The sequence below is a fragment of the Balaenoptera physalus genome, assembly GCF_965194825.1.
Source record: "Balaenoptera physalus genome assembly, chromosome: 14".
Taxonomy (NCBI): domain Eukaryota; kingdom Metazoa; phylum Chordata; class Mammalia; order Artiodactyla; family Balaenopteridae; genus Balaenoptera; species Balaenoptera physalus.
Genome location: NC_138893.1, coordinates 74,747,936 through 74,766,404, shown reverse-complemented (window position 1 = coordinate 74,766,404; position 18,469 = coordinate 74,747,936). Strand labels below are relative to the sequence as shown.

The 18,469-nt window shown below is 50.3% G+C and overlaps 1 protein-coding gene across 1 annotated transcript; it reads left to right on the top strand.

The window, feature by feature from the left end:
• The first annotated feature begins 827 nt into the window (after nucleotides 1-827).
• On the top strand, nucleotides 828-17,738 carry RGR (retinal G protein coupled receptor). Its single transcript, XM_082424257.1, has 7 exons — nucleotides 828-2,257; nucleotides 3,975-4,131; nucleotides 5,225-5,346; nucleotides 7,008-7,161; nucleotides 8,579-8,696; nucleotides 10,513-10,626; nucleotides 11,092-17,738. The coding sequence occupies exons 1-7, from the start codon at nucleotides 2,179-2,181 to the stop codon at nucleotides 11,221-11,223; spliced, it is 876 nt and encodes a 291-aa protein (XP_082280383.1). The 5' UTR covers nucleotides 828-2,178; the 3' UTR covers nucleotides 11,224-17,738.
• Nucleotides 17,739-18,469: the final 731 nt, after the last annotated feature.

Below are 18,469 nucleotides of genomic sequence, written 5' to 3'. Positions count from 1 at the left end.
GACCACCAGGGACTTCCTGCTGGCTTTTCCTCCTTCTGTTGGGGATGCAACAACCCTGCTCTCTTTTGCCAGCCTAAATTCTATCCTTGGTTCCTGGTCCTGTCCTGCTTTCTCTTCTCCCTTGAAGTCTTTTGCGATCTTGCAGGCATGAACAAAAAAACCTGACATATGTTGCTGGTTACAGTAATGCAAGATGGAAATCAGGAAAGGCAGGGAACACTCTGTGGTAACTGGGTTATCAAGGAAGGCTTCCAGGAACACGTGGACAGTCAGCTCAGCCCTGAGGGGTGATTAGGCTTGGATAAAAGTGGGGGCCAGCAAGAGGAAGGGCATGGGAAATGAACATTTACAGAATAAAATGAGCTGCTTAACCAGGAGCCCAGGCAGTAGGAAACTGGGCTTCTGTTCCAGCTCCATCCTTGAATCACTGCATGACCTCAGGCCAATTCTTTACTGCTTTGAGCCTCAGTTTCTTTGTGTGAAAGGAAAAGGATGATGGTATCTAATTTATGCAGTTGTGGTAAGAATCATCATAACACCATTTAGCACAGTGCCTAGCCCTTAGCGAGCACTCAATAAACATTAGCTGTATTACTGGTAGTGTAATAAGGAAGAACAAACCTGACTCCATATTAGATCTGTTTCTTTAACTTTGTTATTCTATTGCTTTGGCTTAGAGTTAAGAATGTTGCCTATAGCCTGAAATATACAGAATAGCCCATTCTCAAAGCTCTGATCTTTAAGAGTATAACACTTTTCCATTCATAAAGAGATAAAAAGTTGCAGAAAGAGAATAACATTTGTCTTGTTGAAGGTTTACAAGATGGAATGCTGCAAGAACAAAGGATCTGACACCAAGAAGTCTGCAACAGCCAACCATGCCCCTCCCTCACCTTGCCTTTAAAAATGCTTTGCTGAAACCCTTCGGGGAGTTTGGGTTTTTTTGGGCACGAGCCACTCCTTCTCCTTGCATGGCCTGCGATAAACCTTTCTCTGCTCCAAACTGACGTTTACTGTTTGTTTAGTCTCACTGTGCATGGGGCACATGAGCTTGTGTTCAGTAATGGTAGCACTCTGAGCCTTGGTTTCTTTACCTGAAAATGAATTAAGTTCTGGATTAGTGTTTCTTTTTTTTTCCTTTTCTTTTTTTCTTTTTTCTTTCTTTCTTTTTTTTAGTTGCGCTGTGCAGCTTGTCGGATCTTAGTTCCCCGACTAGGCCTTGGCAGTGAAAGCAAAGAATCCTAACCACTGGACCCCCAGAGAATTCCCAGGAATAGTGTTTCTTGATGTACCTGTCACTATAAGCCAGTGTGTAACTTGTAGCAGGCCCTCATTTATAGAAGGCACAGCTCTTAGTGGGTCATGGGCTACTTACAAGAAGACAGAAGCCCCTCTGTCTCAAGCCAGCGCCTTGGGAGATGCTTATGCTTGCATAGCTTAAGTGCTCTATGGGAGACAGGAAATGCAGCCCCAAAGGCTATATCCACCATATATTCTTCTGACCAAGACTCACACAGGCCAGGGGCAAAGATGCTTACTTTGCAAAAGAGGCAACTGAGATGACCCCAGTGGTCCCGCCCCAGGGACATAGCTAGTTAATGGTTAATTCAGAACCAGAACCAGTCTCTAGTCCCAGTTGGAGCTCTTTCTATGACAGCAAATGACTTCCCAACCAGCATTCTTTCCCCATCGCTTGTGGGAACACACATGAGCAGGTGGACACACACACATACGTGCACACACACGCACACAGGTGCTAGGCTTGTCAGCACCTGAAAACATGGAAGGGCCTGGCTCCTGACCCGTTCTCAGGCTCAGCTGCAGCTCACATCCCCCCTTCTGCTCCCCGTCCCTCCCTTCGTTATGCAACTCTCTTCTAATTTAGCTTTCAGCCATACACCATTTGGATTCCAGGTCCTTAATCCGATGGAGCTGAAATGAATGAGGCAGGACTCCGTGCTGGCTTCACAAAGGCGGCACTGTCTAGCTGGTGAATGGGTCCCTTCTGCCCGGGCCAAGAGGACGATTTGGAGGGGCCAGGGAAGGCAGCAAAAAGGAGCTCAATGTCTAGCATAATAACCTGCATGTGCCAGCACGTGGAATGGCCCTTTATAACAGAGGGGCCTGGGTTGGGGGAGCCAGAAAAGAGCTGGGTCAGCTGGGAGAAAGGCAGAGAGAATGGCAGAGTCCGGGACCCTGCCCACTGGCTTCGGGGAGCTGGAGGTCCTGGCAGTGGGAACGGTGCTGCTGGTGGAAGGTGAGCCAGGCAGGAGCCGGGGTGGAGCAGGAACTCAGCGGGGTCCCAGAACCCAGGCCGCAGCTGCAAAGCTGGCAAGGAGAGGTCCCCAAACCCTACTCCTCTGTGCCCAGACCGCTGGGGTCTTGTGATGGCTGCACCTGCGGGATGCAGCACGCAGGCTGGGAAGCCAAGAGAGAGAAGCTGGTCAAGGGTCAGGGAGGGAGGAACTTTGAGAAGGGGACGTCTGCCCAGGGCATGACCAAGAAACAGGGCTTTTCATGTCTCTGCAGCCAAGAGAAAGTTGAATCCACTCCCTGGAAGTCCTGCTAAGAATCTCATATAAGATCAGGCCCCTGGTAGGCTCTGGAGGCAGACAGCTCTGCCACTTGCTGTCTGTGTCACTGAAACCAAGACACTTGAGCTCTCTGACCCTCGGTGCCCTGACGTGCCAAGTGGGTGGTGGTAAAGGTTAGATGGGATCAGGGCATAAAGTGCTAACCTAGATAGACACCCAGGGTTTTCAGTTCATTCATTCCCTTCCTCTCCAGCCCCACATTACTTGCACCATCTCCATTCCCTTGGCCCTAAGCTCTTCTGCTCTAGGGGTGACCTGGGTCCATGAGGTGCCAGCTTCAATCCAGAGTCCCTAAGATGCTCATTGAGGCCAGAGTTGGGCCGGTAGACCCTGGAGTTGGGCCAGCCCAAGACTAGGTTGGTGGGGGATGCAGCCCTTGTTCAAAGCAGATGCAGAGAAATAATCAACACATTTTCTCACCCAACAAGAACTGACAGTGGAGAGGGAGCCACAGCCACTAGGCTGGTCCCAGAGACCCTGGATGTCATCGTCTGGTGGCCGAAGCCCCTTTTCCTCTCCACTGGGAACCCTACAATCTAGCATCCCTCTAGGTCCTCAAACATGCCTTGAAAGTTTACAATTTTATGTTTTTGCACGTGCTGTTCACTCTTTTTAGAATGCTCTTCCACACCCTGTCCTCCTAGTGAACGCTCACAGTTTGAATGCAGGATCCTTTCCCATTCCTCTTTAGACGGGAGAAGCCCAGGTTCAGGGAGCATAAGGGGCAGCAAATGAGTGATAAAGCCGAAATTCAAGGTCAGGTCTGTCTACCACTGGAGACCACTCCCTTCAAGCTCAGCTCACTGCCTGGTGTCCTGGGAAGCTCCCAGTTCTACGTTGCCACCCCTTATCCAACGCTCTCCCTGACGTTGTTCCAGAGCCCTTGGAGAAGGCATTCTGGAATTTGAAAAACCTGATTTCCAGTCCCAGCTCCGCCACTTACTAGCTGCACACTTAGGGCAAGCTGGCCAGCATCTCTGAGCCTCGGCCTCTCTGCTGTAAGTGGGGAGGACGGTGTCCAGGTGAAGACTGACTGGGAGGGTCCACATAAAGTGCTCAACACCCTGCCGGGCACACGATAAGTGCTCAGTGGCTGTCCATGGCTGTGATTGTTCTGGCACAAACCGTGCTGCACTTTATCAAATTTCTTCCTTGTCTGTCTTCCCATCAGACTGTGCGTTGGTAGAGGGCAGGGAGTACATCTCATGGCTTTCGGTACCTGAGGGCCAGCCCACTGTGTAGGGGCTTGGTGAGCTGCACTGAGATGGATGCTGAGTGTTTCGGGGGGGTGCTGCTGAGGCCCCATCCACCCCACGGCCCCTCATTCTGAGCCCAGGAGGGCCTCTCCAGCCCCGGTGCCAGCTCTCCCCTTCCTTTCAGCTCTCTCCGGCCTCGGCCTCAATAGCCTGACCATCCTCTGTTTCTGCAAGAACCCGGAGCTGCGGACTCCCAGCCACCTGCTGGTGCTGAGCCTGGCGCTGTCGGACAGTGGGATTAGCCTGAATGCCCTCATTGCAGCCACGTCCAGCCTCCTCCGGTACCTGCCCCCTCCCCAGTCCCTGGGCTCTGGGGCCTGACCTCTGGGCACTGGGCAGCAAGCCAGAGACATTCTGCCTACCTGTAGAAGACTATAGAGGAGAGGGTGGGCAGACTGAACTAGGTTAAATCTGAATTCCAGACTATCCCTGTAGAACCCCAGCCGATTTCTGGAACACAGGAATTGCTCGGACCTGACCATCAGAGCTGGTTGACTGCGGGGATTAAGAGCATGGGCTCTGCAACCAGGCTGCCTAGGTTGGAATCCTGACTTAATTATTTCTATCTCTCGGCTTCTTCTGTAAATTGCATATTATTACCTAACTCATATGGTTGTTGGAAGTATTGACTTATTATTTGTAAATAACATAAAACAATGCTTGGCACCTAGGAAGCCTTAAATAAGTGTTTGTGAAAGCGAACAGGATTTTGACAAGTGTCTAAGACCTTATGTGCAAACCAGGGTCTTCCAAAGTGGCCTCAGAAGGTGTTTATAGGATTGTTTTCTTAAGCAGATGGAACATTCCTGTGAAAGCTAGAGCCCCGCCCCCCCGCCCCCACCCCCGGCCCTCCTATGAACACTCAGGGCTGACCAGTCTGTAGGGTCTGAATCAGTGAGGATTCCTTGCCTTGTTCTCCTCCTACCCTTTCCCAGGGCTGGGGAGGGACAACTGAAGCTTCCACCTTGCTTGGCCCATGAGGCTGGGAGTTGGGAGGCCTGGGATCTACCCTCTGGCTTTGTCTTCATCTGCTGTGTGACATTGGCTCAGTACCTTTTCCCCTCTGAGTCTCAGGCACAAGCTCTGCTCCCAACCAGGTTGTTCCATTTCCTGTGATGCAGGCCTCTGATCACCAGGGAGACCCTTCGGTCCAACAGAGATGCGGTGAAGGACCCTGAGCCTGAAGAGTCGGCATCAGGCTCCACCCCTTCACCCAGCGGCTCGATCTCTAAGGCCCCAGTTTCCTCATAGGAAAAACAGATCCTAAAGCCCTTTTCTAAGGAGCTGAAAGTGCCTTCCAAGCTGCTGCTGAGCAGGTGAGGGAGGAAGACAGGGACGGGGGGAGGGGTCACTGGTGCCCCGTGTCTCCCACAGGCGCTGGCCCTATGGCTCAGAAGGCTGCCAGGCTCACGGCTTCCAGGGCTTTGCAACAGCGTTGGCCAGCATCTGCAGCAGCGCAGCCATCGCCTGGGGGCGCTATCACCACTACTGCACCCGTACGTCTTCGCGTTCCCACAGTGCAGGGACATCCACATACTGAGGGTGATCAGGGAGAAGGTCTGCTCAGTGTTTCCCAGTTCAGGGAAGTGTGGGTGGGTGTAGGTGCCCATGAGCGTGGGGTGTGGGCACTCAGGAAAGGAGGTGGGGAGGGGAGTGCAGGAGAGGTGTTGAGGCACATGCTGGGAAGGCTGCCTGTGCCCTCACTACAGCCTCAGGCAAGTCAGAGGTCCTCTCTGAACTTAGTCTCCTCCTCTGCAGGATGATTTTTATAACCTACCTCACAGTTTTATTTTGAAAATCAAATGAGATCCTGGATACAGAAAATGCCCTTGAAGACAGGCACAGTTGGGAGGCAGAGAGGTGGCGTGTGTGTGTGTGCGTGTGTGTGTGTGTGTGTGTATGTGTGTGTGTGTAAAACTGGGCATGTGCCTTCGCACCCCACACTTCCATGGAGCCTCTGTCATGCGAAGGCTTCATGAAAATGAGTCTAGCTCTAGACTTTCCAAGCTGTATTGTCAAATTCCATCTTCATAATTATCCATATCAGTGTACCACCTGCTCTGTTATTCTTTTTTTCTTAAAAGTGACCCATTTTTAAAAGTTTAAACACCTGCTTTAGTCTCATTCTAAAAAAATCTGTGAAACCACAACTTTAATGTCCTTATAATTTTAATACACATTAAAGTAAAAAACATGTTCACCCATAGACCATTTAGAATAACACTGACCACAGAGATACATAAACATGTATCTGGGGGGCCGTGGCTCAGTTACCACTCACAGCAAACCCCCAGCTTGCAGACTGGGAAGCAGAGGCTCAGAGAAGTTGAGTAGCTTGCCCCGAGTCACACAGCTATAAGGGCAGAGCTGGGATTGGGCATGGCCTGGATGCCTCCAGAGGGAGTCTCTCCCTTTGTCTCCTGGGCTCTGAGTCCTGGAGCTGTGGATTTGCCTGGCACAGAGGCTACTCTGGGGTCCATAGCTAGCATGACCTCAAGACCTGAGCATTTCCCCTTTGGAATCGCAGATCTGCCCTGGCCACAGACACACATGGCCCCCTGCCCTCCACAAAGTCACATGCTCTGTCCAGGGCAAAAAAAAAAAAGGCTTTGTTCTTATCCTAACTCCTATCTGAGCCCCTCCCACTCCATCTGACCTTGGAACTCCTCTCCCACCACTTCTACCCCAGCCCTGTCCCCAAAGCTCCCTCAGACCATCACACATGCGTGCACACACACACACACACGCACTCTCGCATGTGCACACATGAATGCACACCTTCTCAGATGGCAACAGGCTCTCGGCCTTAATATAGAGCAGTTAATCCCTGTCCCACGGGTCTCTGGATCAAAGCCCTTCCCGTGCTGGAGGGCACAGGGGAGCAGCACGAAAACAGGGAAGAGGGAAGGGGGGGGGTGTTATCATAAAAATTATCTCTTTTATTCTTCATAACGACCGTCTGAAGCAGGGAGTATCATTCCCATTTTGTGAAGGAGAAAACTGAGGCTCAGAGAAACTCTTAATTGCCTGAGGCACTACGCTATTAAGCATCAGAGCCAGCAGTTAGGGACATTCTGCATGACCATGGAGTCCATTATTTTTCACTCTGCCAAGCTATCTCCACCTCTCAGCCATCCTCCTCCTGTGTCGCATGCAGGCAGCCGACTGGATTGGAACACGGCCGTCTCCTTGGTTTTCTTTGTGTGGCTGTCTTCTGCCTTCTGGGCGGCACTGCCCCTCCTGGGCTGGGGACACTATGACTATGAGCCGCTGGGGACATGCTGCACCCTGGACTATTCCAGGGGGGACAGGTGAGGTGAGGGGAGCGGCTTCGTGGCTCCTTTCCATGGGAGTCTTGGCTTTGAGTCTGTAGGACAGCAGTGTCAGCTGAAAATCCAAATGGGGACATGTCAGCATTTGCCAGACAATCTCAACTCCCTAGTCATGATACCCACTAAGGAAAGCCCATTCCAAAGACTGGCCAAGTGATGGGAATGTTATGCAAATTGGGGTGCAGAGTTGGGCCCCAGAAGGGGTCCTATCTGGGGAGCTATTGGCCTGTGTTGGTTATAACATTCACTGAGCCCCATGACCCCTTTGCCACCTTCAGGACAGTCAGATGTCCCAGCTCTGACTTACCAACTTCTACAGGGAGTCATATCCTTGGTTCGATAGCATCAAAGAATGTTAAGGTCTTTGCATTGGAAGGGACCTCCTTGGCATAGAGTTCAGTTCTCTGAATTCCCTGAGCATCTGCTGTGAGCCAAGCCCTGGGCCAAGCCCTGGAGAAACAAGAATAAATGCATGATGGAGCCTACCATTGTGGAGCACACGTCTAGTATACTGCCAGGTCGACCTGGCTCTGGGGAGTTTGGAGCTCCCCCTAGGGGCTGCCTTGGGGAGGGACCACATGGGCTTCAGCCCCCCTCTTGCTTCCACTAGAGCCACATTGCATTCATCTGCTTTACATGTTTATTCATGTTTACTCATAAAGCACCTGCATTGATGACCCGCTTCCCTGGTCAGACCCACTGGAGAACCCTGGGTCTTGTCTAATGCCCTTCAGGGCATTCCCTGCAGGTATTTCCCCAGCTGGTGTCCAGTCCTTCTGGCAGCCCTCCTTCCCACCCCTCCTTAGTGGACAGCACCCACGTGACATGGTCTCCCCTTCATGGAATGGCAGCCTACCTCCCTGTGACTCCCACCTGCTTCTGGGCAGCCCTCTTGCCTCCCCATGACCACTACCTGGGACCCCAGGCTCTTCTCTGGTCCCTTCAATGATTTCTTCAGTGATACAATGTCCAGTCTCATCCACAGGGTCCTTCCAAATCCCTGTGCCAGGAACACTCCTTGGATGATCGTTCCTCCTGGTCCACTGACATCTCCATTTGGTAAACACGTTTCCCAAACTAAAGTGTCCCGTTCTCTATGCTTGGGGCACAGACAGAGAGCAAGGCTGAGCACTTGACCCGCCCAACAGCAAGTTAAAGGAGGACTATCCCTCATTCCAGCCCCCTGGCTCCTAAAGGCAGGTTCCAGGAGGACCTAGTAGCTCTCTGGTCCCGAGGGGAGTTCAGCTGGGACCTGGGAGCATCCACACTCTGAGTACGCATCTGATGGGAGCGGTTCCCCGCACCTGACTGTCTAGAGCAAAGTCTGGTGGGCTTTCTAGGGTAGCTGATCGTCTCTGAGAGGCAGTCCTGACTCCTCCATCCCCTCTGTCTGCAGAAACTTCACCAGCTTCCTCTTCACCATGGCCTTCTTCAACTTCCTCCTGCCCCTCTTCATCACAGTCATATCCTATCGGCTCATGGAGCAGAAACTCGGGAAGACTGGCCGTCCTCCGGTAAGGATCAACACCTAGAGCAGGAGAAATCTCTCTGTCCCTCTCAGGGACACCAGGGAACATGAATGATGTGACAGCCATCAGGGGTTCTCTGTGTTTTCAACGATCAGGAAAGAAATCCAGCTTTCGTACATTGAGCATGGGGTGTTAGGGCAGAAACGCACCTTCCCCATTGCTGGGGATCACCAAGACCTGGGAGGAAGGGTCAGAACTGCTCAGACTTACCCAGACCCCAGAACTCTGAGAGCCAGGGTGCCCTACCGGACACCATCCTCACTGTTACACTTGCTTCTTCCCAAGAATGTGAGGGTTGGCACAAAATTACATTCATTTTAAATGCTACTTTTAAATTGCTTCAAGATGTTTCATTTAATCACAGGCACAGGCTGTTACCCACAACATAAAACCACACCTGAAAACACATTTGTCCAAGAAAAACAATGCTTCAAAATAAGCCCTCCTGGTCATTTCTCAATTTCTGTGTTAATATTCTCTTGCCACGATTTTCTTTTAACTTTATCAACTGACCAGTCTCTAGCAGATGAGTCATAAGAAGTACCAAAAATTCAAAAACAAAAACAAAACAAACCAAAAAACCCAGGTACTAATGTTACTTTATGTGCCTTATGTCATTTCATTTTTGCACACACTCCCCGAGGAAGGAAGGTTTTACTGTCCCTATGTCACAGATTAGAAATTTGAGGCTGAAAGGTGTTATTAGCTAAACAACTCAAAAGCCATGCAATTAGTAATAGCAGAGTTGGATCAAACCCAGGTCTGGGACTCCACCACTCAAGTGGGCAATCGTAGTGCATAAAAGAAACACTCTCTTTGTTGAGAAACTTCATCTGCCACATTTTTTTTTTTTTCTGTGAATTGGAAAAACACTGTACAAATCGATTTTAGCTGTGGACCCAGGTTCCCCTGGTCACAGAAGTAGGGCGAGGGCTGTGCCGGTGGTTTCCTGCTCATCACCGCCTCCACGGTTGTCCTCCGCGCTCTGCCCTCCCCTAGCCCTGCCTGGGTGCTCAAAGTCGCCCCATTTTATTGGAGGTTCAATCGGCCAGGAGACAAGGCTGTCACACGGATTTTTCCGGGTTGACTTTAAACCATCCGTTTCAGTAACATCAGCAGAGGTCGCCACGCGTTGTCCCAGGGACCAAGGCTGCGAGCTTGTCACCTTCTTTGTTAAAAGGCGACATGGTCAATAAGAAAATAGGCACTGATTTTTAGCGTCAGAATTTTAACCTCTGAGTGTATGTGGGGAGCTGGAATTTATCAAGTTCCGTCCTGAAATTAGAGCGCAAGTCGTGCGCCCTCCTGTGGCCACAGGTGGTACCACATCGCCTGCTGCTTGATTCTATCTCACAGGGCGGAAAGTGGCCCCTTTGAACCCAGGACTGGTTGACCTGCAAGTTGGCTGCAGCTACTGATGGCCAGCTGGTTCTGGGGCTGAGTTGTGAGGGCAGCTCAGCCTGGGGACCCTTACGCACACATTCACACTCACAGAGCCCCTGGTTTCTCAGAGCACAGACCAGGAAGGAAGTTCATTATCCACCCCTGTCCCGGCCTCCAGGCAAGTCAGGCATTATCAGGCCACTTTACAGACAAGGCAGCTGAGGTCAAGTAAGCTTGAACGGGAGGCCTAGGGTCAGGCATCTTAAAGCGAAGAGAGATTCATCTGGTCCCAGGTTCCTCCACAGGCTCAGCATCTTCCCACAGCCCTGCCGAGTGCCGACCTGGTTCCTGGACCTCACGGGGCTGCCGACCACCTGGAGCAAGTCGATGCCTCCCTCCTTTACCCATGTCTCCCCAGGTGAACACCGTTCTGCCAGCCAGGACGCTGCTGCTCGGCTGGGGCCCCTACGCTCTCCTATATCTATACGCAGCCGTTGCGGATGTGACCTCCATCTCCCCCAAGCTGCAAATGGTACAGACACCACCAGTACCCAAAGCTCTCCCCATCTTTGTGCCTCTGTTTCACCCCATCTCTCTTTCTGGCTTTAAGGCCTCCAAGATAAGCTCTCTCTTTCTCTTTTCCTTTAAACACTCATAACTCACTGGGTATTAGCTTGTCCCCTGGTCACGCAGGGCCGCTGCTTGACATGGCCTAGGCCTCATGTGAGATGACAGGGACAGCCAGCCAGATGGTGACACGTACACTCTGGGACCAGGGGCTGAGATTGGTGCCCAGAGGACTGTGATTCCATGCATTATCCACCAACGTATGTCATAGTCAGAGGAGGCTTAGAGGTTGCAGAATCACGCTAAGGACAGATGCTTGGCGGCTGGGGGGGATGTCGGGGTGAGCAGGGGGGACTGCAGTCACCAGCTTGGACCAGAGAGAGGAACAGAGGCTCTGAAACTTCTCTCCTGGACTTTTCTGTCACAACAGGTGCCCGCTCTCATTGCCAAGGCTCTGCCCACGGTGAACGCCATCAACTATGCTCTGGGCAGTGAGATGGTGCACAGGGGGATCTGGCAGTGCCTCTCGCCGCAGAAAAGAGAGCGGGACCGAGAGCACTGAGCCTCTCCAGGGCGCTGCTCAGACCCAGGCCCACCCTGGCCACCCTGGACTGAGCCCTTCGCAGGAGGCTGCCCGGGAGTCCTGTCCAGCAGCCTCAGGAGCCAAGCTCCAGACACTCACCCACCATCCCCAATGGCCCTGTTGAGCCTGGCCCAAGGCTGGACACAGGGGATTCAGAGAGAAACCAGGCTGCGTGGAAGGAGCCGGGACTTTGGAGCCAGACAGACCTGGGTGTTGGTCATAGCGGTCCCCATGGAGGCTGAGAGATCTTGGGAAAGTCATGCTCTCTGAACTCAGCTTCCTGACCCCTAACATAAGGATGTTCATATGGACCTCAGGTCTGTCGTGAGACTTGAACATGATAGTGTGTACTCACCACGCACATAGAAGCTGCTGCTCATTAGAACAGCTGTTAGGACTCAGAAACTTGCATAGAAAGGGGTGAAAGCCCCAGGTTTGTTTGTGGGAGCTCAACCCAGGCTGCCAGCGTTCAAATACCACTTATTAAATCGTGATCTTTGCAAGTGACTTACTCTTTCTGGGCATTTGTTTCCCAACTTGTGAGGTGTGACGACAGTAATGGTGACTTGACTGTGCAGAAAGGCCCAGAATGTTACCAGGCACATGCGAATTGCTCACTGAGAGTAACCGCCAGCACCCACCAGTCAAGACAGCTAGCTGTACGTTGCTTAGTTGCCAACATTTAAAAAATCAGGACACTTTATTTAGAACTCCAGACATCTGAAGTTGAGGCCCCACCAGCCCCAGAGGAGGCTCCATGGTGACAGTTTGAGGCGCGGGGTGTCTCTGCCCTTTGCCCAGGGCACATGCTCTCCCATCTGCTACAGCTCGTGTGTTCCCTGCGGAGCCCGCGGGCATCTGAGTTTGAGACACTAATGCTGGGGTCCCCATCCCTGGATGTCCCTCTGCTCCTCCCACAAAGCCAGTGCTTCAGGGACAAGGCACAGCAGGTGCACAGGCCTGGGTGGGACCCGTGGCCCTAGAGGGAAATGGAGATGGGTGGAGGGTGACTGAGGGCTCTTCAGAAGGTCTGATTATGGAGGGACAGCTGCCCCAGGCACCGCGGAGGCAGAAAGTCTGAAAGCCAGTCCCTTGGAGCTGAGGGGAGGAGGGGCCAAGACAGGGGTGGGCGTGGGGTGGCCAGGAGAACAGCATCTGGGGTCCCTGCAGACCAGGACCTGCCTCTTGGTTTTGCAGATGCAGAAAATCAGGCCACAGAAACATCTAACTCCCAAGAAGTCTGCCCAAAGCAGAGGCCGTTTCAGTCATTTTGCAAAACCTTGTGGGGTGGGGAGGGGAACGCAGCCTTCACACAGCACTGTTTCCTAGACCGTGCCCTGTGCCAGGCACTGTGGAGGCCGAGATGCCACTCGGCCTCACTCCAGCGTCCACGCAGGGTCCTTGTCTTCGGCCCTGGAGTGGGGATGGGGTGGGGAAACCTGGGACCTGAGCCGGGCTCACACACAGACGGAGTGGGTCACCAGGAAAGCAATGGAGTCTGCGGCCCAGAGATGCTGACTCTGCCTCCACAGCCTGTGGACCTTTCAATGGTCTTTATTGGGGACCCGCCCTTTACGTCCCCATTAGAAACACTAAATTCTTAAGGAGGGATGAGGAAACACATTGAGAAGAGGAGAGATGAGCCCCAGACTCCAAGAGAGAAGGGCTGGAAGGTTAGATGAGGCTGAAGACACCCAGCAAGAGTGGCCCATGTCCCCAGACAGATCAAGCCCCCGCTGGTGCTCAGAGAGGAAGGGAGGAAGGCAGGTTGGCCGGATGAGGCCAAGGACAGCGTTAGCTCGAGCCCTGTATCCCCAAGTCTGTCTGGAGAGAGGAAGGTGGGTTTGGGGCATCTCCACCCTGGGCTGGGTCGGCAGGAGATGGGAGGGGCTGACAGCACCCGGTGGGGAGCGACCAGAGCCCCACCTGAAGCTGTTTGTTCAGAAGCCCCAAGTCCACCCACCCATACCCCTGCATCTCACTCAGGGAATGGGTTTAGGGAGCCTCATCAAGGTGCCACTTATGCAGAACCGCGGGATTGTGTAAAGCCCAATTTAAAAGGCACAAAATTTGTTTCCTAAGAGTGCCTACATTCTAAGGTCCATTGATTTCAGAGTTTATTTAAGCTCTTATTAAAAGAAGTATAAGTACAGTAGAATAATATCCCCCATCCCTCCCACCCCCCGTCTTCTTGCTGGGAAAGATGACTCTGCCTATTGACAATTGGACTTGAATTAAGGTTACAAATAAAGTAGCAAGTTGTCTCTGAGGTAAAGGAATGTACAATCCCTGGTCTCCTCCCTAAGATCCCCACTGGGACAATTTTCCTGGGAAGAGGAGGGACTGTGTACCTCATTGATTAGAAAAAAAGGAAACATAAGTTAATTATGGCCTAAACTACGTCTATATTTTCTATTAAAAGTAAAAGGATTTTACAAATTTTCTACATTCAATAGCAAGGTAATAGACCTAATTTATTTATATCTTTCCCCTTGCCATGAAATTGAAAGGATTTCTGCTGTTTTCCCTGTTAGAGACACTCCTAATTCAATTTGTTCAAATACAAGCTCATTCTCCCTCCAACAAAACTGTCTCCTGGATTATTTTTCCCATCTCAGTAATATCATTACTATTTGTCCTGTCATATAAGCTAAATGAAGAGAGAAGAAAGGGGGGGAAAAGCAACAGCGTGCTAGGCAGAAGTCCTTACCTGGAAGATAAGGATGACGCAGTGCCTAGTTTCTACCACAGGGTGGCAGTGCTAACTCAATGATAAATTAATTCAACCTGGGTCTCCAGTCCCAGAGGCGTCTTTTGAAGAGCCTGGAGGTTCCTCACAAGGCTACTGGGGTGAATTATAGATTCCTGCAGGATCCCGGACAAGCTTTCTTTTCTGTTCTTACTACAGAAGCCTGATGTCTAGTTGTTTTCCATTCCAAATAATGATGTGTGTGATTCCACATCTCTCCTTGAAGGGCACAGAATTGTATGCCCACTGTCCAGAGGACTCCCAGAGGGCCCTATACAGCTCCCCTTTTCTCTGCCTACAGAACAGTCATTGAAAGTTCAGCCGGATGTAAACCTCCAAAGTCTTTCCATGCATAGGATTTGGTTAGGAGGTCTGGTCTGGCTTTTGCCTCTGTCTAATCATGAGAAGTTGGGGCAGTCCCTGAATTTTTCTGACTTGGATTATTCACCTGGAAAGTGGAGGTGAGAGCACCTTATGCTGATATTACATGTGGGAACACACAGTAAACTATGGGATGTGGGACATAAGGGCATTGCAATGACGGTACCCAGAGAGGCAGCCCGAGCCTCAGCAGAAGTGCAGTAAATGGCTTTTGGTGATGGTAACGTTTCTAAGGTAACGAGTCCTGGAAAAGCCCTGGGTGAAGGCCAAAATCACAATCCCTAAATCTTCCTGTCCTCTTGGTTGAGGTAACTCGCTGCTCCCCTCTTAAGCTGCTCCCTGGCCCTGACTCCACACATCCCTGCAGCTGCTGCTACAATGGCCTCCACTGTCTCCCTGCAAGGCCTGCTCTGCCCAGCTGCCCTTCCTTTCGCAGCTGTCAAAACACATGCAAGTCCTTTGCCGTCTAGGTGTGAGGCAGCGTGGCAGCTTGGAAAGCACTTAGGTGTGGGTATTGGAAAGACCTGGCATGAATCCAGGATTGGCCTTTTGTTTAATGTGTGACCAAGTTTGAGCAAGTTTCTTATCTCTGATTTTGTTCTGCTCCCACCAAAATGGCCTCATTGGGGTGGCATATTTTAAAGCACATAGTGCGTAGTGGGTGTTCAATAAATATTAGAGTCCCACCTTATCGACTACTCCTTGCTATCCCCTGATTTTTACTATTACTCACTCAAGAAAGGGGCATACAGGAAAATTATGATGACTGAGTGACAATTATATGCAACATGTGTCACATCTACAACCTCGTTTAATTCCCCACAACATCCTCAAAAACATATTCTCAAACTTGTCTGCACCTTTGAGTCATCTTGGGGCCTGGCCATTCAAAGTGGTCCCTGGACCAGAAGCATCTGAGTGTTTGTTAGATATGTAGATTCCCAGGCCCCAACCCCAGACCTCCCGAATCCAAATATGCTTTTTAAATGACCCCCAGGTCATTCGTGTGCATCTTAAAGCTTGAAAAGCACAGCGGAGCTTTACAGACTGTAAAGTCTGGGTCCCTCCCACAGAGACTCTGATGTAATTGGTCTGAAGGGCTGGCTGGGCTTGAGGCTTTTAAAAGCTCCCAGATGATTCCATTGTGCAGCCAGGATTAAGAACCATTGATGAGGGGTCGGGGTTATGAACACTCATTCTGTGAAGAGTGATTTAGCTGAGATTTACTCTGAGTCATCTCTGAGGCTATTCTTTGCTGTTTTATATGAATATATTATATATCTATATCCACACACACATATTCATACACATTTCTCTCTAGAAGTCTATTTCTTTTTTTATTTTTTTCATTTTATTTATTTATTTATTTTTGGCTGCGTTGGGTCTTCGTTGCTACGCATAGCCTTTCTCTAGTTGCAGCAAGTGGGGGCTACTTTTTGTTGCAGTGTGCGTGGGCTTCTCACTGCAGTGGCTTCTCTTGTTGCAGAGCATGGGCTCTACGTGTGTGGGCTTCAGTAGTTGTGGCACACGGGCTTAGTTGCTCCGCGGCATGTGGGATTGTCCCGGACCACGGCTCGAACCCGTGTCCCCTGCATTGGCAGGCGGATTCTTAACCACTGCGCCACCAGGGAAGCCCTAGAAGTCTATTTCTTTGTTACTCACCCCCATCTAGTCCTATGGCTTGCTCTCATCTTTCTCTTACTAATTCCCCAAATCCCGAAGATCATGGACCCAGCAGTAGAGTTTCAGCCTAAGGCTTTTTGTTTTATCACCATGATATCATTTACAAGAGAACAGGGTCAGGTCTTGTAACTGATGGAGAGACAAAGGCATAAAGAGGTTAAACATACTCCTTAAGGCCATACAGTACGTGGGGAAACATGACTCCTGACTCCCAGCCCAGATTTTTGGGTATCAGTGCTGGCCATTCAGATGCAGGAGGTAGAGAGCCGGGCTTCTCAAGCCATCAGGTGCACACGAATCATTGTTAAGTGCACATTCTGATTCAATAAGTCTCAGGTGGGGCTGAGATTCCACATTTCTAACAAGCTCCCAAGTGAAGCCAATGCGGCCAAAGCTGTAGTGTGTTTGGCCAGGGCATCACACTATGGTCCCTGGTCCCCGTTGCCTGGCTCTCCCGTCCCAGCAGCTGACCGGGGTGTTCGTTCAGTCTCCCTCACTTGCCAGATGTTTCAAACCAAAGTTTCAAGGTGCGTCATCAGGCTGTGGAGATCGGCTGACCTCCATGCCATGACTCAGCCTACCACTGGGTGGCGCTCTGGGAACACCTCCCTACAGGATTTCATAGTGCTCAGCTGCTCTTGGGTGTTCGTGAAACAAATATTTATTTAGCTTAATTTTATCAGGACACCGTTTAAACAAGACAGTCAAGGTCCTCACTTGAAGTTTACAGTCTAAGACAATAAACAAGTGTATAAAATAGATCATTATGAACTGTGCTGTGCAAGGAGATAAATAAGAGCTAAGATGGGAAGTGACTGGGAGAGGTGGTCAGGAAAGACAGCTCTCAGGTGGTGTCCAGTGAGGATTTGGAAACATGAGCAGGAGCTAAAGGGAGTTGCCCTGGGCGGGGCCACATCACATGGCATCCTCTAGGTGTGGGACAGAGTCACAAACTCCCAGCCTTAGCACAGTCTCTCTTGACAGCCCAGGAATTAGCATGAGGAAAGGAGTGCTCTAGGATTCTGATGAGAAGTTTAGGGCCTGTGATTCTCCAAAATAAATAAAGCCACGAGCATCAGTATTCTGCTACTAGGGGAATAAATGGAGGATCTTAGTGAACATGTGGATTGGGAAAAATTAGAATTAAAAACATTTTTCAAGTCTTTTATTTCTGTGATCCTTAGAACAAACGAAAGTGGAAAGCAGGAAGGGGATTTGGAGTCCCATTTTTTTATGAAAAACTGAGATACACACAGGTTAACTGATGACACCAGAGCCTGCATTTGAACCCCTTCCTCTTAATTCTAAATTAAGCCTCCAAACCCTGCAGATCCAAATACCTATGGCCAGATAAACTATTCTTGGAAAACATATACATGACTCAAGACAGCACGCGCTCGAATGTTTTTTCAGGTGCTTTGGGAGGTGACTTAACAGGGTGGCAGCAGGTAAGGTGGAAAGAAGCCCTGGGCTCCCAGTCAGAACAACACCTGCCTTGGGGTTCCAGCTTTGCTGCTCTCTTCCTGTCTGACCTTGGGTGGGTCACTAAATTTTTCTGGTCTGTATTTTCATCTAATAAGGGGTTTGGATTATATCCATTGTTTTCAAAGTTTAAAAAAATGGAAGTTTTTGTTTTTGTTTGTATGTTTGTTTGAGAAAAGCCATACCAGGATGTAAATAAATTAGAGGGATCCCCTGTCCTCTTCTCCAAGAACCATCATCCTGGAAGGTCTGATGACCTCTCTGCTTTGCTTTCTAGAAGTCTGTGGGTTGCTTCCCTTTCTAGGTAAGTCCTGAGGTTTCCTACCTGCCCCCAGCTTTAAAGCCTCCAGTGCCCCAGGAAAGCTGCCTCAGAGTCCCTGTCTTCACACCTGGCAGCCCCACAAGGCAGCAGGTGCCCTCTGTTCACAGCTCTGTCCGGGCATGAGCCCCATGGATGGAGCCTCTTGGTTGTTCTGCCTGCCTGGGTTTCAAAGAAGGCCTTTGTGGACGCTCAGGCATCAGAGAGCTAAAGACACTATTATTCATCTGTTGCTGTTGGCAGGTGCATTTGCCAAACCTTTGCTTAATTTAAACAGGAAATGATTAAAGGGCTCCCTGGAGCTAGGAACGGCAGGAAGAATGAACACTCGTAATTATGAGCAGCAATGCCTGACACCGTGCTTTGTGTCATCTCATCTAATCCTCTGAACCATACTAGGATCACAATATTATGATATTGTATTATTTTCCACATTGCATATATGTGAAAACTGAGGCTCTAAATGATTATAAAAACTGCCTTAGGACACTATTAACAAGTGACACAATTGGGATAGAAACCCTCACAATTATCTAGATACCAATGCAAGAATAGTTTTTCTAAGATTCTCTAGGATTAAGAAATAAAGCCATAGCATCGCAAGATAGCAC

Bases quoted from the DNA above. Each gene is read 5' to 3' on its own strand.
- RGR (XM_082424257.1), top strand. From the start codon at position 2,179: ATGGCAGAGTCCGGGACCCTGCCCACTGGCTTCGGGGAGCTGGAGGTC. The intron at 5,347-7,007 runs GTACGTCTTCGC...TGTCGCATGCAG, and splicing joins CTATCACCACTACTGCACCC to GCAGCCGACTGGATTGGAAC. The intron at 8,697-10,512 runs GTAAGGATCAAC...ATGTCTCCCCAG, and splicing joins GGAAGACTGGCCGTCCTCCG to GTGAACACCGTTCTGCCAGC.